Genomic DNA, 22,284 nt, shown 5'->3' on the forward strand with positions numbered 1-22,284 from the left:
GAATCAGCAGGAAAAAAGGTTCTACTCCAGATATTTCCTTATTCCAAAAAAGACCTGCGGACTCCAGCCTATTCTGGACCTCCGTGCCTTGAATATATTTCTTCCCAAGGAATGGTTCAGGATGGTATCCCTGGGCACCATGCATCCTCTACTTCAACAAGGGGATTGGCTCTGCTCTCTGGACCTTCAAGACGCATACGCCCATATTGCAATCTCCTCTCCTCATCGCAAACATCTGCAACTTGTGGTGGGCCGCAGTCACTATCAATACAAGGTACTACCATTCGGCCAGCCTCGGCCTCGAGTCTTTATGAAATGCCTGGCAGTCGTGACTGCGCAGTTACACAGCAGAGATGTATACGTTTTTCCATACCTGGATGACTGGCTCATAAAAAGCCAGACAAAACAAGGAGCCCTCGACTCTCTGTCTCACCATAAGGCTTCTAAACTCATTGGGATTTCTAATAAATTACCGCAAATCCCAATTGACACAGTCTCATCTTCTCTCCTTTATAGGAGCAGACCTAGACACGACACAGTCCAGAGCATTCTTGCCAACGACCGTGCGATTACGCTGCCCAACCTTGCCAGCTTTATCCGTCGTCGAAAAAGAGCCTCAGCTGGCCAGCTGCTCAGGTTGCTCGGCCACATAGCATCAACTGTCCATGTCACCCCTATGGCACGCCATGCCATGAGAGTGACCCAATGGACTCTGAAATCCCAGTGACGACAAGCTACTCAGCCGCTGTCGTCCATGGTGCACATAACCAGCCAGCTTCGTCTGTGCCTTGCCTGGTGGACACATAAAGCCAACTTACAGGGGGTCTTCCTTGCCAGCAACTGGCTCCTCAGGTGACCCACTGTCAAACTGGTTGGCAGACTGCATCACATTCTGTTACCAGCAAGCAGGCCTTCCCCTACAGGGGCGAGTGAAGGCACACTCAGAGCAATGGCAACGTCAGTAGCACACTACCATTCAGTACCGATTGCTGACATCTGCAAGGCTGCGACATGGAGCTCTCTCCACACCTTCGCAGCTCACTACTGTCTGGACAAGGCTGGGCGACAGGATTCCGTCTTTGGCCAGTCTGTCCTAAGAAATTTGTTTCCAGTGTAGGAACCCAACTCATCCTACCTCGACCCGCTGTGAATTTCAGGCTGCCTTATCCTTGCCAACAGCACCCCAGTTGTTGTGCCTGTTGCACATGTTCGGTGCTGCTTGGCCTCATACGTATGACTCAGCCTGTAGCTTGCTATTCACCCACATGTGAAGACTACCATCCTGCTTGTCCTGTGAGAAAGCAGAGTTGCTTACCCTGTAACAGGTGTTCTCCCAGGACAGCAGGATGTTAGTCCTCATGAAACCCGCCCGCCACCCCACGGAGTTGGGTTCGCTTACGTTTTATTTTATTTTTCCCTCGTATGTTTGCTACAAACGAAACTGAAGGCGGACCTCTGCTGGCTGCAGGGTTAATGGCATGCTGGGCATGCTCAGTGTGCCAGTCAAAGTTCTAGAAACTTTGACAAAAGTGTTCCGTGACAGGGCTCCATCTGATGATGTCACCCATATGTGAGAACTAATATCCTGCTGTCCTGGGAGAACACCTGTTACAGGTAAGCAACTCTGCTGTCCAGTGTTTTCAGTTACACAGAACAGCACGTCACTCAGGCTCTCCAAGGACCACTCTTATTAGATGACACTCCATCCTCCATTGAAGAAAAATCATGGAATTCTTTGTTAAACTCACAGAAGCATCTCATTAGAACTGACTTGCATGTGGCTACCCTGTTACGATGTATAAAGAGTAAAATGATTCCGTGGGGTCTCCGCATTAATTTGAAACCATCAATTTATGCTGAAGATGAATTGTTTGTGAACAAATGGATTTCCATTCTAAATAAATGCTCGCTTGACATCATGATGTTGATTGTGGAAACTACAAAAAAATTGTCAGACAACGTTAAAGAGGCTTGTGAGGAAACAAATTATTTACAATCCAAAGAAAGCCGGGAGGAATACAAGAAATGCCTACATGAATTCAATCAATCAATTGAGAAATTTAGATCTGATTTACGACAGAATAAGATTCACAAATACAAAAGAGATGAAAACAATTACATCTCTGGCACGATCTATCCTTGGCACTGTAGACAACAATATAAACCAAAAAAAGTGGCCTTTGCCAATTCCTTTGACGACTCATCTGGATCAGATGAAGACTTCACCAACTTACTACAACCATCTTATTACTCAGAATCTCACCGTGGCAATCAAAGATATGGTAACTGTCGATTTGGGCACCGTTTTTTTTCGCCACTGAGACACGCCATGGCCAGAGATGGACGGTCATCCGCAGACGCGTTCTCAAAGTGCCAAGAATCTATAGTTGTAAATCTCTCTTCTGTTATTCTCACAATACCTCAAACACAAGTATTGGAAAAAGGTCTATCCTTTGTTCCATTTTACAAATATAACCCTTTTCAATGTAGATGAGATTTGTACAATTTTTTTTCGCAAATTACAAATAGTTTTATTTTTTCACGGTCAACCCGAATGGATAACTTATTCAATAGTTTCTCCAAAATCACGCTGGATCCCACCTGGTCCTGTCGATCCTCATATTAAATCATATATGGATCTAATACTACACGACTTAGTGACAATTTAATCCAATGTTGATCCTCCACAATATAATCTCACACCTACACAATATTTAGCGTTACAAACATTGAAGGATAATTCTTCTATTATTTTTAAGCCATCTGACAAGGGAGGTGCCATGGTCCTACAAGATAAAGAAGAATATCAACAAACTGTATTGACCCACTTATCGGACATCTCTAGTTATCAAATATTGTCAGAAGATCCCAGCAAACATTTATGTCAAGAGATTAAAAGATTGGTTGAAGACGCACGTGAGATTGGATTTATATCTTCGAAGGAATACATCTATCTGGTAAATTATGCATATAAAGTTCCGACCATATACATGGTCCCGAAGATTCACAAGGATCTATCACATCCACCCAGTAGACCTATTGTGACCATGATTGGTTCTCTTTTAGAACCTTTATCAATTTTTGTTATTTTTTGCAACTGCTCATTCCAAAAATACCATCGTATATTAAAGATATGAAACATATGCTCACAAAATTGTCTTCAATTATTGATGTTGAACACATGATTTTGGTAATTCTTGACATTTGGGCTCTAATTTATTTATTTGTTTGTTTTTTATATACCGACCTTCAACTTAAATATATATTCTAGTATCCCACAGGAACAAGCCCTCCTCATCATTGAAAATGCTTTGGATTCTCGACCACGCCCCCATCGAGTCCCAACATTGTTTTTATTACAATTAGCAACTTTAGTCTTACGTGAAAATTATTTTATTTTTTATGACAACTACTATAAACAAATTCATGGAACGGCCATGGGTGCCACCATGGCCCCTAGTCTAGCTAACGTGTACATGGCCAATTTTGAGGAGCAATTTTTATATTCAGCATCAAATTTCAGTCAAGTATGCTATTGGTCCAGATACATCGATGATATCTTTTTTTATATGGCATGGAGATGAGGTGTCTTTACAACAATTTTTGACATGGATCAATTCCTTGGATACTAACCTATATTTTTCCATGCAATACCATCATAGTAAAATTAATTTTTTAGACATACTCATCCAAAAGGAAGGAAACATTCTTGCCACATCTATATTTAGGAAGCCGACTGACAGAAATGCATTAATTCAATTTTCAAGTTTTCATCCATATCATCTCAAAAAAAGTTTGCCTATTAGCCAATTCTTACACCTACGACGATTATGTTCTAACAGAGTGGATTTTGACAGGCAACAGAAGTTTTGTTTTGCCAGCTATTACATCAAGGTTATCTATTTAGAATTATAAAACAGGCATATAAATGGGCAAAAATTGCTGAACGACAATGGCTCCTATTAGATAATGCAGAGAAAACAAATTCCATACCTCTTGCATGCACATTACGCCATTCTACAAAATCGAGGCAAATTGCTCATTTGATCTGCAAATATTGGCCTATATTAAAACACAGTCTGCTTTTGAACATCCACCTTTGATCACTTATAGTAGAGGCAAGAACCTCGGAGATATTTTGATACTCTTAATTTTCCACTACAATTACCACCAATGCAGACTTCCACCTGGCCATTGGCCCTGTCAGAAATGTACTATGTGCCAGTTGACTCTGTCGGGACCGTCTTGGCATGTTCACTTCGGAACCAACCATATAGCGCAATCATACTCTGACTGTACTACCACACATGTGATTTACCTCATTATATGCTCTTGTGATAAATATTACATTGGGTGTACAAAAAGATCTATATGGACATGGCTTATTGAACACCGCAGTTGTCTCACCACGGCCAAATTACAAGCACTGATTGTTGCTCATTGTTTAGAAAAGTCTCATAAATTTATGGATCTCAAGTGGAGGGTAATTGATGAGATTTCATGAACAGTAGTAGGGGGGGAGATCCACAACCTTTATTACATTAAGGGAACAGCAATGGATATTCAAATTGAACACTACAATTCCGTTGGTTTAAATCTAGCAATTGAATGGTATTCAATCATTTAAAAGTGTGATATTAGATACCAACTGTGTTCCCCAAATTCCAAAACTTATAATTGGATGTGAGTTTTGATCGTCATAATAGGCATCATCGTATAGTAATGATTCACTTTATTACTCTGCTTTATATATAATCATAGGTCAGTCCCAATTGTATTTTTTTTAAACAATTTTTGTTTGTAAACGTGACGACCTACACCATATATATTAAAAGCTCAATGTTTATTTATTTATTTAAAAACTGTTCTATACCGTCGTTAAGTTAGGTACCATCACAACAGTTTACAATAAGGCACAAATATTAATGTTGGAAAAATATCTTGATTTCTATCCACTAAACAATTTACGGTAACATAGTTTGTTATAATTACTCATTGGGTGTGATACATCATGTCCATTCTTATCAGTGACAGATTTAAAATAGATAACTTATAGTATCTTATTCTTTGGTGGTGAGCGAAATGTATAAAAATAAAAATACATACCCGTATAGATTACGGTAGTGTGTGTGGGTGTTCTGCAGATCGCCTTCCATTTTCCTTGTGTTCCTACTCTCCTTTCTCTTTGTTGTACGCTTGTTTAAATACCATGTTTTTAATGTTTCTGAAGGTTTTGATATCTCTTGTAAGCGGATCTCGACAGGCATGGTGTTCCATAGTATAGGTCCTGCTAAGGAAAGTGCTCTTTCCCTTACTTGGGTTAGTCTTGCTGTTTTAATTGAGGGGATGGTCAGTAAAGCTTTATTTGCTGATCTCAGGTTTCTGTGAGGGACGTGTACGCGAAGGGCTGTGTTCAGCCATTCAGCTTTTTCATTATGTATTAATTTATGTATGGTACATAGGCTTTTGTATTGTATTCTTTGCTCGATGGGTAACCAGTGTAGTTCAGCTAGGGTTTCAGTGATATGGTCTCGTTTACTTTCACCAGTCAGAATTCTTGCGGCCGTGTTCTGCAGTATTTGGAGTGGTTTTATCGTGGTGTATGGTAAACCAAGTAGGAGGGCGTTACAGTAATCAGTGCTAGCGAAAATTAGAGCTTGTAACACTGAACGGAAGTTATTAGTTGTTAGTAGTGGTTTTAGTCTTCTAAGAGTCATGAGTTTGGCTTATCCTTCCTTTACTTTTAAAAATATGTGTTGTTTCAAGTTAAGCTCTGTGTCAATTATCACTCCAAGGTTTCTTACTTTCTCTGCTAATTCTATTTTTTGGTTGTTTTTGAGTATGATTTGGGTTTTGAATGATTTCAATGTTTTTATGTTCTAAATGTAGGAATTCTGTTTTCTCTATGTTAATAACTAATTCCATCTGGTTTAGTAACTGTTGATGATATCGTTTGATATGTTCCATGTAAACCGCCACACGGCGGTAGTTATTTCAGTTACCTGTGAACCGGAGTGATATGTATTTTATACAGGAACTTCCGGTATATAAAAACCAAAAATAAATAAATAAATATCCAGATACATGTTGGCTATGTTCAATGTCTCTTCAATTGTGTCATCAATGGGTAAAATTAGTTGAATATCATCAGCGTACATGTAGTGTGAGATGCCTAGACCAGCTAGCAGGTGACATAGTGGCAGCAGGTATATGTTTGAATAGGGTGGCCAATAAAGCTGATCCCTCTGGGACTCCTATTTGAAGGTTTATTTTTTTTTTTACATTACATCTTTGATCTGTACTTGGTAGTATCTATTATTTAGATATGATGTGAACCATTTGATTGTTTTGTTACTTAATCCTATTTCTTCTAATCTATTTAGTAGGATGTTATGATTTACAGTATCGAATGCCGCTGATAGGTCTAGCATCATTAAGATGAACTGTTTATCACTGTCGAAGCCTCTCATGATGTTGTCTGTTAGGGCGAGCAGTAGAGTTTCTGCCCTGTAGTTTTTGCGAAAGCCATGTTGTGATGGGTATGGTCTCTAAGTGTTCTGCTAGCTGGTTTTGTATAGCTTTTTCTATTAATTTCGCAATTAGTGGTAAGTTTGATACTGGTCTATAATTGTTCAGGATGCTCGGATCACTGTTTGTTTGTTTTTCTTTAAAATTGGTTTTACGATTGCCCCTTGGCCCCATGCCGATTGGCATGGTTCCTTCTTTTAAGGATAGATTGATAATCTTTGTTAGTATCAGGGAGACTGTGTTGGCTACTTTTTTTATATCCATGGTTGGTATTATGTCGTATGCATGTGGGGCAGGGTTTATTCTTTTTAGCATGTTCAAACAAATGCCGAGAAATGTTATGAAGTACTATGCTGCCTCAATAAAGCAAGCCCTGGATAAAGGACCCCGTTGTCCGAAACACGGGCATTGGCACCGTTATCTACTACATCCATGGGCAAAGAATATATACAACCAAGTTAAGATAAGTCTAAGAAAAAGATTCCTTATAAAACCTTGATGAAGCATCAATATTGAGCTTTTAATATACATGGTGGAGGTTGTCACGTTTAGCAACAAAAATTGCTTAAAAAAATACAATTGGGACTGACCTATGATTATATATAAGGCAGAGTAATAAAGTGAATCATTACTATACGATGATGCCTATTATGACGGTCAAAACTTGCGTCCAATTATAAGTTTTGGAATTTGGGGAACACAGTTGGTATCTAATATCACACTTTGGAATAATCAGCGATTCCCACCTTTCAGGTCATTCTCAGCATTATTAAGACGTGTTAATTCAATCATTTATTTATTTATTTAGAATCTTTTAATATACCGATGCTCAAGATAAATATCTTATCGTACCGGTTTACAGCACAACAGGGGACAACCAAACGAATAGGAGGAAGTTACAAAAAACAGGGTGTTGCAATTCGTGACAAGAGAGCAAGGAAGAATTGGCTAAACATAGTGAAAACAATAAGTATTTTATAAACTTAACTTGACGAGTAACCACGTAGGAGATCAAACAACAGTCAGTTCTTCAGGGGTGCGTAAATCTATACAGGGTTGACGCAAGTGGTGTAAAGGGTTGGAAGGGAAATGACAAGATCAGGGCAGAGGGGGGAGGGAGAAAGACAAGGCAGTGTGTGAAGGGGGGGAGGGGGAGGGGCTACGAATCTATCTGGGTGGCTTGCCTAATAATAGGTTGGAGCCAGAAGGCAGCCAGAGTTACTGAGGTTATAATGGAACAGAGTAGAACTGACAGGGAATATGAATTGGTTAGGGGAAGGCTAGTTTAAAAAGCCATGTTTTCAGTTTCTTTCTGAAGGTGAAAGGGCATTGTTCCTTTCATTTAAACCATATGCTGATTGATTGACATGTAGGTGCATTTAAATACGCTCACGTAGTCCCACTTCTGGTCAACGCTACCGGAATACGGGACCCGTAAGCTGAAGAAATTATTCTGCTGTAGTAAGTTGGTAACTGCATTTAACCAACACTTGTTTTTTCAACATTAGAATTTGGCTATAACTTTTGTTAAATTTCTTCTGTACGATCTTCATAGAAGAAAAACCGCCCCTTGATGAAGAATAGCACTCCGAAACAAGGACCGTGTCGGGCGTCTTATTGAGCGATGTGATGATTTGGGCATAAGTCAAACACTGAATGTCTTGCAACTCCGGAAAGAATTAAGCTAAGTGAATGTTTCTAACATACAATATACCAACGAGTTCCTGACTGAACATTTTAATAATATCACTATGGTAAATCACCACTTTGATTAAGGATCACATTTTATATGTAAGCATAATTGAAAAAATCAAAAAAATAATAACAAATGGCCTATGATTAAATACTGGTGTAGTTTTGAAATGTGTTTTTACACAAAATGACAAGGCCCTGTATGATGGTCATGATCTCTGAATAAGTGAGACACAATTGTGGTGTGTAAGTTGATATTTTCATTGTTTGGATGTTCACTATAAGGCTACCACCTTCTTATTTCATCTATAGAGCCACGTTGGGTTTGATACATCTCTTTGTTACTTACCATACCAAAAATAAAAAAGTAAAATTCTGGTGTCACATCAGTAGCAATGATAAACTCCCTCCATTCCCAAGCATTTTTTAAAATAACACAGAAGTGTAAAAAGGTCATCATGTAGCAAATCTGCCATACGGCGCCTGTTCTTCTCTGACTGCAGCAGCTCTTTGCTTCCTCCCCCCAGAAGCTGCCGCCCTAGGCGACCACCTGGTTTGCCTCATGGTTAAACTGGCCATGCTTGGAAAGTGGGGAGGGCATTGTTACTTTGAAGCCTGAGTTCTGTTTGGGACATAAAATCACAGAAGACATCGGGGGGGAAAAAAGGACCATTTGGTCTATCTAGTCTGTCCGTTAGTCCCTATGTACTGTGCCGTCACAGGTTTTACTCAGTCTGTGCTCCTTTTGTATCTCTTGCATGCGTGCCTCAATACTGTTTTAGGTCCCGTCACCTCCACTGGAAATTTGTTTCAAGTGTCTACCACCCACCATCCTCTCAGTTAAAAAGTATTTTCTCACGCCCCCCCCCCTTTTGATGGAGATAGAAAACTAGTTCTCGTGGTTGCCCTGCTTTTTAAGCCTCTCCATCCCGCATGCTGTCCCAGAAAAAGTAATTCTGCAATAATCATTTCATTTTTTTTTTCCTTCTTAGGGACGATGATGATATTAACGATGTGGCATCTATGGCAGGCGTCAACCTATCGGAAGAGAGTGCGCGGATATTAGCAACGAACTCTGAATTAGTAGGCACGTTAACAAGGTCGTGTAAAGACGAGACCTTTCTGCTGCCGGCCTTGTTGCAGCGAAGAATATTAGAAATAGGTACGGCTTTAAGCTCAGCTTTTTGGAAGTTGTGGCCTTTCAGCATTCTGAAAAGAAAATTAAAATAGTGCAGAAACAAATACTGATAGAGGAATGGCAGGGGTACACCACAGGGCTGCTTTAGACTCTGTGTGGCCAGTATGACTGCACAGCTCACATTTCTTTGGTGTAAAAAAAAAACAAAAAAACAACCCAGGATGCTGGGCATGATGGACCCTTGGTCTGACCCAGTATGTTCTTATGTTCTTAGCCCGTTCTGAGGTGTGTGGCAGTGCTAATTGTTTGAAATGTGTTGCCCTTCTTATCCTGTGCTTTGTCTCCTTTGCATGTTTAATTTCTGGAGGCGCAGCAGCTCTCCGTGCCTTTTCATGCTCCATTCTCTTGTCTCTGACATTGCTAGCAATCTTTTAAAAGTACAGGTTCATAGAGCAGATACAAAAATGGCAATTTGAAAAGCTTCCATTTTAATAATAGTACTACATGCTTCAATGGGATTTGTTTATGATGTCAGAGCAATGATTACCAGTAAAGATTCTCAAGTTGGCTGCCCCAGGCTCCTTATTTTTTCTCTTTAAGATATTGTTTGAAATTTAGAGACACACGTTGACAGCCCTGGCTAGAGATCAAGTATACTTAGCATGTTCATGCAACAGACTTCCAACACTCAGCCATTTTATGGGGACTGGTTTTAAAAATGTTGTGCCTGCTTCCTTTGAGAGCTGCTGATGCAGCCATAAACATCTGGTTTGACCATTCAGCATGCACTTTTTGACTAAGAGAGAGGGTGGAGGGTAAAAAGACAGCAAAATGAACAACCCAGCTCAAGGCAGCAAGGTTCTCCTGCTGGGCACTCCTTCAGCTCAGTGGCAGAGCCTCTGATTTTAGCAGTAGATGCTATTGCTACAGGCATCACTGACTCGGGATGGGGTGGGGGAATTGTAAACTTACGTTGGTGCTCTAGATGAAAATCCCTTTAGTGATGATGGTCTCTTAATCCGTTTCCGTAGGTAAAAAGCACGGAGTTACAGAAATTCATCCTGACGTCATCAGTTACGTATCACACGCAACGCAACAAAGATTACAAAACTTGGTAGAAAAAGTATCAGAAACAGCCCAGCAAAAGAACGTTTCTTACAAGGTAACCAGTTCTTCTAATAACCATTTTAATTTTGATGTGTGCAGATCTAAAGCAAGAGGTTTACATGTACACTTTATTATGTACATAGAGCACTGGTTCGATAGTAAATTGAGCCACAGAACTAAGTATATTTCTTTAGGGTCTCCCACCGTGTCACAACAGCGCTCGTGGCTGCTGAGATCTGGCATCCGCTGATTAAGTGCGCTGCTTCTTTCCTTGTGAACTGCTGCGCTAACTGGCAGAAGACTGCCGGCAGTTTTGCTCCTTTTTGGTTGGAATACGGTGGGGAGAGCATGGTGCTGTGTAAAATCAAATGTCCGTCCTGTACTGCCGCCGCACTGCAAGATTGAGAGATGTCAGCAGGTCGGAGTACCACTCTTTCTCTGCTGCCCAGAAAGGCTGGACTCTGTGCAAGGACATGTGGAGAGCTGATAACTAATTGCATACATTATTTTGTTTTGGAATCGTATGCCTGAGATCTTTCTTTCTAAAGGCGGTCCTCAATCCCTTCAGAATTAGAGGTCCATTTTGACGTCTCTAGGGAATCCCTTTGATCCATGACCCGATGAGCTTAGCTTATTTTTTTTTCTCCCAGCACCCTAACCTGACAGGGACTGAAGGCCAGACACCTCAGCTCAGTATAACTCCTTAGCCAGCTGAAGATGTACGTGCTTGACCACTCCATCCTAGGTCTAGTTTCTGGCCAAATGAGACCTCCTTTGATGCATCGTTGCCATGACTTCAGTTATTCTTTGTGTGATTGTTATAAGTGGAAACTACAGTAAAAGCTCCATTATCCGGCACTCAACCAGTAGGAGATCTCAACCGACCGCATCTCACGGAAGCACTTTATTTACTGCTGCCAAGAAGGTTTAAAGGAATTCTAATCCACATTAGAGCGCACAGTGACTTTGCTCTGCCCTGCTCTATGCTCTGTCCACTCCTACTTCATCCCTTCCTGGGAGGTGAGGGAAAGTGCGGGGGGGGGGGGGTGTTGATTAGGTATGAGAGAGTAGCTTTTCTTCGCTCTGCTCTGGTCACTCCTGCATCACCTCTCCTCTCCTATTCCCTGTAAGCTGCTGCCTGGAACAGAAAGCAGGGGGCTGTCAGGTAACCGGTATATTTGGTTATCTGCCGTGGACTATTCCCCCCCATGCATGCTGGATAATGAGGCTTTTCCTGTATATGTAAAAGGTCAAAGTAGTATGCTGTAATGGAAGCCTGCTAACTGGATGCCTTGGCAGCAGTGGATTAATCTGATTTAAAATGTCTGTTTAGCTGCATGGCTTTTTGAGCCATTTTGTGATTTGCTATGAGTTGCTTAGGTGTTGATATTCTGGGTTACTTCATAGTAAAACAGTAATGTTAATAATAAACATTAATTTTTTTAATTATAATAGCTTTTATCCCAATAGGATTGCAGCACACTTTGCAAATTTTAGTTCTTCAGAGCCTTATGATCTAGAGCAGATGGTTGGTCGGTTTGCATGCAGACCTCCAAGGGGGGAAGGAACATTAGATTAACTTTGATATAGAGGGGCATGTTGAATGTACATCCCTGCTTGTCTCCAGACTCAGTTGAGTGCTTTAATCACCAGACACTGCCCTTTCCTGAGCCTGTGGTGTAATGGACGCTTTCGGTTCAGGTTGCGAGACATTTAGCTGTGGCTTGCAGTGGAAGGGTGCACACTCCAGCCTTGTAGCTAACTTTGGGCTAGATGTATTAAGCAGTTTTCCCATAGAAACAAAAGATGAAAAATCCTTTTGTACATCAGACACAATCTTAGCCAATGCTTCTGCGGTCAGCACTGTTTCACAGGGTCTGTGTTACTTTATCCAAAAGGGCTCCAAGTAACTACAGCCTGATTTTGGTGCCAGCTAAAATAGTAGAAGCTATTGTTAAGAACAAAACGACAGGTCATGGCTAAATGGAGAGGGAGCATCAGCATGGATTTAGCAAAGGGAGGTCATGCCTTGGTAACTTATTGGAATTCTTTGAAGGTGTGAATAAGCGCGTGGATACAGGTGAGCCGATGGATAGAGTGAATCTGGAACCTCAGGGACTCCTCAGAACACGAAACATTCACACTATAAGAAGCTTTACAGGCACTGCCCACTGGAATAAAATGCCTTCCCAACTACGCCAGGAACCTTGCCACAAAAAATTCAAGCACAATCTTAAAACATGGCTGTTCAAACTAGCGTACCCGGACTAACGAATTGACTCCTCCCAAAGATGCGACATGACCCCCCGACTGACTCTTGCCCTTTCTACCTACTCTTCCCCCTCCCACCCACTGTGAATATACTCCCCCTCCCCTCCCTTATTACTTTCCCCTGCTAATTACCCTTATTACATTGATGAACGCCCTTGTAAAAACTAACATGTATATTTGTATATAATTCTCATATCATCTACTCCTGTCCATGTTTACCCCCTCCCTGTTAAAAAAACGTTATTATTGTAAAGCCTGTTGCTCAGTTATGTTACATTGTGAACCGAGGTGATGTTTTGCAAACGTGCCTCGGTATATAAAAAACCCGTAAATAAATAAATAAATAAATAAATAAAAGAAAGGAAGCAGAGAGTAGGTCTAATCAGTCAGTTTTCCCAATGGAGAAAGGTGAATAGTGGCGTGCCCCAGGAATCTGCACTGGGACCATTGGTGTTTAACTTACTCGTTAATGATCTGCACTAGGGAGGAATGAGTGATGTGATCAAATCTGCACGTAACACACAAATAGCCAAAGCAACATAAACAGCTTGTAAGGAACTGCAGAAAGACCTTGCAAGACTCCATGACAGATGAGATGTAATAGGAGAAAATAATCCTAACTATAGGTCCATACTGCTGGACTCTGTATTAGGAAAAAGATCTTGGAGTCGCTGTGTATAGTATACTGACATCTTCAGCTTAATGTGCAGCGATGGCCAAGAAAGCAAACAGAATATTAGGAATGGAAAACAAAACTGAGAATGTCATACCACCTCTGTATAGCTCTTGGGTGTGACCCTGCCTTAAGACTTGTGTGCAATTCTGGTTACCCCATCTCAAGAAAAATATAGTGGAACTAGAAAAGGTACAGAGGAGGGTGACAAAAATGATAAAGGGGATGGATCAACTCCCTTATGAAGAAAGGTAGCTACCAATGAAAAGGCAGGAGCTAAATAAATAATAGTAATAAGTTGGGCTTCTTCAGCTTGGATAAGATGGAGTTCATAGAGCGGAACAGGTTTTTATCCTTTTAAGTCCAGAAAAGTGGGTTGTGTATCCCTACCAGCAGGTGGAGTCAGAGAACAGTTAGAACTCTGGACACTGCTACATAAACAGAGTGCCACCTGCAGTCCCTCAGTATTTCTCTGACTCCAGTGGGTGTTATTTTTTATTTAGTTAGTTTGAATTTAATTTTTTGGTTTACGGTCGCTTCCTGAGGTGTTAGGCGCCTTCGTGGGCCATCCCTCAGTAGAAGCCTGGCATCCAGGGAATTGGATATTCCTGTCAGGGTTTCGCCCGCCACAGTTCGGTGTCTGACGACCAGGGGCTCCTGGCTACTCACCACCGTCTCTGCTACAGCTGCTCCCTTGTCTCCTGCAACAGCTTTTCTCTGTGTCTTGGTAAAGTTTAATTTAAAAAAAAAAAAAAAGGCTGTTTTCACTGCGACTGACTGACAGTCTTCAGTGCTGAGGTAAGGAGAGGTGCAGGAGTGACCAGGTCTTTTAAGGTCGGCCGGGAAAGCTGTCAGCAGTGTTCCCCTCAGCTCCCTGGGCTCCGGGTTGTTTTCTGAGGGCAAGGGGGGAGTTTTTCTCCGTGTGCCTCGTTTACTCACCGCTTCCCTGCTTGGGGGCCTTGCAATTTCACTATAGACAGTCTCCTTTCCTGCGGCAAGACTGCGCACGGTTTTTTCTCCTCAGCCAGTAGTCTCTTAGCCAGCAGCATGAAAAGGTTTGTTTTTTTTCCTGATCCTGCCTGACATTTTCTCCGCGTCACGGCTCCAAGCATTTCTTTTTTTTATTCACGTCCTTTTCTATGTCACTTCAGACTATCGGCGTGCTGCTGCGGATGGGACCAAAAACAGAATCGCAGGTCTGCTGCGCGCGTGGGTCACGCGGCCAGGCGTTAGATGCGGCCTCCTTGTGCGCAGTGTGTTCCCCAGGGTTAGAGGGCTTTTCAGGGCTTCTTGCCTCCTCCCTCGGGGAGGGAACGTCTTTCTCGCCTTCAGCTTCGCGGGAAGAGGATTCTCCACTTGTTCTAGCCCCGGTGAGGGAAGACCTCACCGGGGGAACTGATGATATCACCCCAGCCAACTCTCCAGTGGGAGAGGGGGACCCGACGGGGTTTTCCCCAGAATTTGTCCTCCTTATGCATCAGGCTTTCCTGGCAAGGAAACCCTTGGCGGTAAAGCAGCCCGGTCTCCTGGGGGCAGGTTCGCACCTGCCTGAGAAAAGAGGTCAGGGTACGGACCCTCATCAGCGCCTCTCTGATCAGGCTCACCCCACAGGAGATTCTCCCCAGGGTATGCGAGATCCGATCCCGGGGTCTCGGGCGACGCCGACTTCTGGGGTAGTAGAGGCGGCAGACCCGGATCCACGGCCGGATCTGGCTGATGTGGATACTGATGATCCGGATGAGCCCGATGACCCTCCTGAGGAGAGGGATGACCCCAGTGTGGTGCGTTTGTTCAAGCAGGATGAGTTAAGACCCCCTTATTCCCCAGGTCGTTGAAGTTCTAGGACTTAAGGTTTCTCGAGAAGAATCTGACAATGAGGGCATCAATCCAGTCCTCAACGGCATTAGGGGTCTCACAACATCTTTTCCTCTGCCTAAGAAGGTTCGCAAACTAGTGACCCAGGAGTGGGAGACTCCGGATTCTGGCTTGAAGGTGGGCAGAGCTATGGCGAAACTGTACCCGTTATCATCTGATGTTTTGGATTTACTGAATATTCCAAAGGTGGACGCCGCGGTCTCGGCAGTCACTAAAAAGACCACTATCCGGGTTGCTGGGGCGGCTGCCCTTAAGGATATGCAGGACCGCAAGCTGGAGATCCAGTTGAAGCGAGCATTCGAGGTTGCCGCGCTAAGCCTTCGGGCGGCGGTTTGCGCTAGCCTCATGCAGAGGGCCTGTCTGTGTTGGGTCCAGGAGTCAGCTGCCGGGGCCGGTACGGGCGACAGTGGGGCTCTGCAGTCCGCCCGCCTAAAAGCAAGCATCGCTTACGTTGCAGATGCTTTGTATGATCTGGTGAGGACCTCGGCGAGAGGTATGGTGTCCTTGGTGTCAGCGCGGCGTCTCCTCTGGCTGCAAAATTGGGCGGCGGATTTGTCCTCCAAGACCAAGCTTTGTAATCTACCCTTTAAGGGCAAGATCCTGTTTGAGGAGGATCTATCAGCGAGTAAAGCTGCTTGCCGAATCCAAGGGCAATCGGTTGCCGGAAGATAAAAGATCTTCTAAGAAAGTCTTCCCTCCTCGAGCTAGGTTTCGGGATTCTCGCTGCTTCAGATCGGGTAGGTACTCCGCACCTCCTGCTTCTAAACCTGCTTTGGGGCGCCAGCAGTCCTTTCGAGGGGGTCGCCAGCCCGGAAGAGATTCGGGACATCTTAGTGCAGGAAGTAATAAAAAAAAAAAAAAAAACCCAATGAAGCCACGAGCACCCATTCCGTCGTCGAAGCTGTCGGAATCAGATTATCCAACTTTTACACGGAATGGGCAAGAATTACATGAGACCACTGGATCTTAGAAGTGATCAAAGACAAGTATGCACTGGAGTTCTCGCGCCCAGTCCGGGAGCGTTTTGTGGAGTCCTGAGTGGCCTCAAGTGTCAAGCAAGAGGCGGTCCAGGTGACTCTGCAACGACTTCTCGAGCTCAAAACTATTGTCCCAGTTCCGGAGGCTCAACAGGGACGAGTTCGGTACTCCATGTACTTTGTGGTCCCCAAGAAGGAGGGCACATTTCGGCCCATCCTCAATCTGCAGAAGGTGAACCGATGCCTTCGGGTTCCTCGCTTTCGTATGGAAACCCTGAGGACAGTGATGGCCACAGTTCGAAAAGAGGAGTTTCTCACTTCTCTGGACCTCACGGAGGCTTATTTACACATTCCGATCCGGCTGAATCATAAGAACATAAGAAAATGCCATACTGGGTCAGACCAAGGGTCCATCAAGCCCAGCATCCTGTTTCCAACAGTGGCCAATCCAGGCCATAAGAACCTGGCAAGTACCCAAAAACTAAGTCTATTCCATGTTACCATTGCTAATGGCAGTGGCTATTCTCTAAGTTAACTTAATAGCAGGTAATGGACTTCTCCTCCAAGAACTTATCCAATCCTTTTTTAAACACAGCTATACTAACTGCACTAACCACATCCTCTGGCAACAAATTCCAGAGTTTAATTGTGCATTGAGTAAAAAAGAACTTTCTCCGATTAGTTTTAAGTGTGCCCCATGCTAACTTCATGGAGTGTCCCCTAGTCTTTCTACTATCCGAAAGAGTAAATAACCGATTCACATCTACCTGTTCTAGACCTCTCATGATTTTAATCATCTCTATCATATCCCGCCTCAGCCATCTCTTCTCCAAGCTGAAAAGTCCTAACCTCTTTAGTCTTTCCTCATAGGGGAGCTATTCCATTCCCCTTATCATTTTGGTAGCCCTTCTCTGTACCTTCTCCATCGCAATTATATCTTTTTTGAGATGCGGCGACCAGAATTGTACCATGTATTCAAGGTGCGGTCTCAACATGGAGCAATACAGAGGCATTATGACATTTTCCGTTTTATTCACCATTCCCTTTCTAATAATTCCCAACATTCTGTTTGCTTTTTTGACTGCCGCAGCACACTGAACAGACTATTTCAATGTGTTATCCACTATGACACCTAGATCTCTTTCTTGGATTGTAGCACCTAATATGGAACCCAACATTGTGTAATTATAGCATGGGTTATTTTTCCCTATATGCATCACCTTGCACTTATCCACATTAAATTTCATCTGCCATTTGGATGCCCAATTTTCCAGTCTCACAAGGACTTCCTGCAATTTATCATAATCTGCTTGTGATTTAACTACTCTGAACAATTTTGTGTCATCTCCAAATTTGATTATCTCACTCGTTGTATTTCTTTCCAGATCATTTATAAATATATTGAAAAGTAAGGGTCCCAATACAGATCCCTGAGGCACTCCACTGTCTTCTCCCTTCCACTGAGAAAATTGCCCATTTAATCCTACTCTCTGTTTCCTGTCTTTTAGCCAGTTTGCAATCCACAAAAGGACATCACCACCTATCCCATGACTTTTTACTTTTCCTAGAAGCCTCTCATGAGGAACTTTGTCAAACGCCTTCTGAAAATCCAAGTATACTACATCTACCGGTTCACCTTTATCCATGTGTTTATTAACTCCTTCAAAAAAGTGAAGCAGATTTGTGAGGCAAGACTTGCCTTGGGTAAAGCCATGCTGACTTTGTTCCATTAAGCCATGTCTTTCAATATGTTCTGTGATTTTGATGTTTAGAACACTTGCCACTATTTTTCCTGGCACGGAAGTCAGGCTAACCGGTCTGTAGTTTCCCGGATCGCCCCTGGAGCTCTTTTTAAATATTGGGGTTACATTTGCTATCCTCCAGTCTTTTAATGATAGGTTACAAATTTTTACTAATAGGTCTGAAATTTCATTTTTTAGTTCCTTCAGAACTCTGGGGTGTATATCATCCGGTCCAGATGATTTACTACTCTTCAGTTTGTCAGTCAGGCCTACCACATCTTCTAGGTTCACCGTAATTTGATTCAGTCCATCTGAATCATTACCCATAAAAACCTTCTCCATTACAGGCACCTCCCCAACATCCTCTTCAGTAAACATCGAAGCAAAGAAATCATTTAATCTTTCTGCGATGGCCTTATCTTCTCTAAGTGCCCCTTTAACCTTTCGATCATCTAACGGTCCAACTGACTCCCTCACAGGCTTTCTGCTTCGGATATATTTTAAAAAGTCTGTACTGTGAGTTTTTGCCTCTACAGCCAACTTCTTTTCAAATTCTCTCTTAGCCTGTCTTATCAATGTCTTACATTTAACTTGCCAATGTTTATGCTTTATCCTATTTTCTTCTGTTGGATCCTTCTTCCAATTTTTGAATGAAGATCTTTTGGCTAAAATGGCTTCTTTCACCTCCCCTTTTAACCATGCCGGTAATCGTTTTGCCTTCTTTCCATCTTTCTTAATGTGTGGAATACATCTGGACTGTGCTTCTAGAATGGTATTTTTTAACAATGACCACGCCTCTTGGACATTTTTTACTTTTGTAGCTGCTCCTTTCAGTTTTTTTCTTACAGTTTTTCTCATTTTATCAAAGTTTCCCTTTTGAAAGTTTAGCACGAGAGCCTTGGATTTGCACACTGTTCCTCTTCCAGTCATTAAATCAAATTTGATCATTTTATGATCACTATTGCCAAGGGCCCCACCACCGTTACCTCTCTCACCAAGTCCTGTGCTCCACTGAGAATTAGATCTAAAATTGCTCCCTCTCTCGTCTGTTCCTGAACCAATTGCTCCATAAAGCTATCATTTATTCCATCCAGGAATGTTATCTCTCTAGCGTGTCCCGATGATACATTTACCCAGTCAATATTGGGGTAATTGAAGTCTCCCATTATTACTGCACTACCAATTTGGTTAGCTTCCCTAATTTCTCTTAGCATTTCACTGTCAGTCTCACCATCTTGACCAGGTGGACGGTAGTATACCCCTATCACTATAGTCTTCCCCGACACACAAGGGATTTCTACCCATAAAGATTCAATTTTGTATTTAGTCTCATGTAGGATATTTATCCTGTTGGACTCTATGCCATCCCGGATATAAAGCGCCACACCTCCTCCCGGGTGCTCCTCTCTGTCATTGCGATATAATTTGTACCCCGGTATAGCACTGTCCCATTGGTTATCCTCTTTCCACCATGTGTCTGAGATGCCAATTAAGTCTATGTCATCATTCACTGCTATACATTCTAATTCTCCCATCTTACTTCTTAGACTTCTGGCATTAGCATACAAGCATTTCAAAGTTTGTTTTTTGTTTGTATTTTCATTCTGCTTTTTAATTGATAGGGATAAGTTAGAATTTTTTAGCTCAGGTGAGTTTTTAGTTACAGGCACTTGGACTATTTTTCTAATTATTAGAACCTCACTGTCGGGATGCCCTAATTCTAATGCATCATTAGTATCCTTTGAAGCTACCTCTCTCCGAACCATGCGCTGCTGAGCGACTGTCTGCTTTCCCTTTTGTTCTCGTTTAAAAGCTGCTCTATCTCCTTTTTAAAGGTTAGTGCCAACAGTCTGGTTCCACCCTGGTTAAGGTGGAGCCCATCCCTTTGGAAGAGACTCCCCCTTCCCCAAAAGGTTCCCCAGTTCCTAACAAAACTGAATCCCTCTTCCTTGCACCATCGTCTCATCCACGCATTGAGACTCCGGAGCTCTGCCTGCCTCTGGTGACCTGCGTGTAGAACAGGGAGCATTTCAGAGAATGCTACCCTGGAGGTTCTGGATTTAATCTTTCTACCTAAGAGCCTAAATTTGGCTTCCAGAACCTCCCTCCCACATTTTCCTATGTCGTTGGTGCCCACGTGTACCACGACAGCCGGCTCCTCCCCAGCACTGTCTAAAATCCTATCTAGGTGACGTGTGAGGTCCGCCACCTTCGCACCAGGTAGGCATGTTACCAGGCAATCCTCACGCCCACCAGCCACCCAGCTATCTACATTCCTAATAATCGAATCACCAACTATGACGGCCGACTTAACCCTTCCCTCCTGGGCAGTAGGCCTTGGAGGGAAGGGTCCTCAGTGCGAAAGGACAATGCATCCCCTGGAGAGCAGGTCCTTGCTACAGGATCCTTTCCTGCTGCACCTGGTTGGTGCTCTCCCATCATGAGACCTTCTTCCTCCAAGGCAGCACCAGGGCTGCCAGTCTGAAGTTGGGACTTGACTACTATGTCCCTGAAGGTCTCATCTATATTCTTCTCTGTCTGCCTCAGCTCCTCCAGGTCTGCCACTCTAGCCTCCAGAGATTGGACTCGTTCTCTGAGAGCCAGGAGCTCTTTGCATCGCATGCACATGTACAACTTCTCACCGGTGGGTAAAAAATCATACATGTGACACTCTATGCAAAAGACTGGGAAGCCCCCCCTCTTGCTGCTGGACTGCTGCCTTCATCTCAATTTTGATCAGTTCCTAGTTAAGTTTTAGGTTGCTATGGGAGTAGGAATGTGTCTATCGTCCTTTAAATGTATTAGTGAATTCACTGTGTCTGGTAGTGGCCTACCGGGGTCTGATCGAATTCTCAATAAAGTTTTTGTTGATGGGTTTTTTTTTGTGAAAGTGGCACCTGCCTATAAATTAAGGGATGAGCAAGGGGTGGGAGGGTTGAGAAATACAAACAGTCTAACTTCAGTTAGTCAGCCAGAGTGACTTACTGCTCTCTTGATTAACAAATGTTGGTCCCTATTCAAACCCAATCACATTACCTCATCACCTTTCCAAGGTGAGTAACTGAACTGAACTATTCAACTTTTTTATTTAGGTATACACTGCTCCTATCTTATTTCTAGCTTCTGGCTACTTTTTGGGGGTTTGTTTTTTTTTTGTGGTTTTTTGCTTTTTTTTCAATACAAACACTCAGTTTGTATTAAATACAAACACTCAGTTCTTTAAAAGTCTGCAGAACACTCAGTGCTGCAGACTTTTAAAAATAAACACAGTACCTACTGCTTACTAGCTACCTTATTGACTGACTATTTAAAAATACAGTCTAACTTGTTTATTCACTGCCTTTCTGACTATTAAAAGCACAAACACACTAAATAATATTCCCAAATAGTTAACTTTGCCCCAATACTTTTAAAAAAGCCAATGTCCCAAGCAAAAACTTACTGATTCCTTTCAGCCACCAGCAAGGTGATCCTCTCCTCTCAGTGTTCCCAGAGGTTTCTGCGGTTCAAGGTCTTGGGACAACACTTCCAATTTTGAGCCCTCCCATTTGGTCTCGCCATAGCTCCTCGCATGTTCACCAAGGTGTGATGGTGGTGGTGGCAGCCTTCCTTTGTCAGGAGGGAATCTTGGTCCACCTGTACCTGGACATCTGGTTGATTCACACGAAGTCTCGGGAGGACTGCGAGAGATCAGTGCACATGGTGATGTTCACATTGCGATCCCTAGGTTGGATAATCAATGTGCAGAAGAGTCACTTGGAACCCACTCAGAAGTTGATTTATTTCGGAGCACAATTCGATACCTTGCTGGGCAAAGTGTTTCTAGTGGTGGACCGAATAGGGAAGTTGCAGGAACAAATACATTCCCTTCTTCGAAGGAACAATCCCACATTGTGGCATCATCTTCAGGTCCTGGGCTCCATGGCTTCAACCTTGGACTTGGCTCCTTGGGCGTTCGCTCACTTAAGACTTTTACAGCATGCGCTTTTGTCTCGCTGGAGCCCGGTGTCGGAGCAATTCCATCTACCAATGCCTCTATTTCCGGAATCCAGAGCCAGTCTGTCATGGTGGCTGTCACTGGACAATCTGGAACGGGGGGTGGATTTGGACACTCCGAATTGGCTGATAATCTCCACCGATGCCAGCCTTTCAGGTTGGGGGGTGGTGTGGCTACCAAGGGCTCTGGTAGGCGATGGAAAGATCCTGGTTCATACACCGGCTCGAGACCAGGGCTGTATGTCTGGCCCTGCAGGCGTTTCTTCCCTAGATCCAGGGCAGAAT

General features: G+C 43.0%; 1 protein-coding gene across 1 annotated transcript in view; it reads left to right on the forward strand.

Annotated features, from left to right (window-relative positions):
• TAF4 (TATA-box binding protein associated factor 4) overlaps positions 1 to 22,284 on the forward strand; it is a 151,722-nt gene that overhangs the window by 118,109 nt on the left and 11,329 nt on the right. The window contains exons 11-12 of the mRNA XM_029612659.1: positions 9,213 to 9,382; positions 10,390 to 10,520. Coding sequence (XP_029468519.1) covers positions 9,213 to 9,382; positions 10,390 to 10,520 — 301 coding nt within the window. The remainder of the gene's footprint in view (positions 1 to 9,212; positions 9,383 to 10,389; positions 10,521 to 22,284) is intronic.

This window comes from Rhinatrema bivittatum, chromosome 8 (assembly GCF_901001135.1).
Source record: "Rhinatrema bivittatum chromosome 8, aRhiBiv1.1, whole genome shotgun sequence".
Lineage (NCBI taxonomy): Eukaryota > Metazoa > Chordata > Amphibia > Gymnophiona > Rhinatrematidae > Rhinatrema > Rhinatrema bivittatum.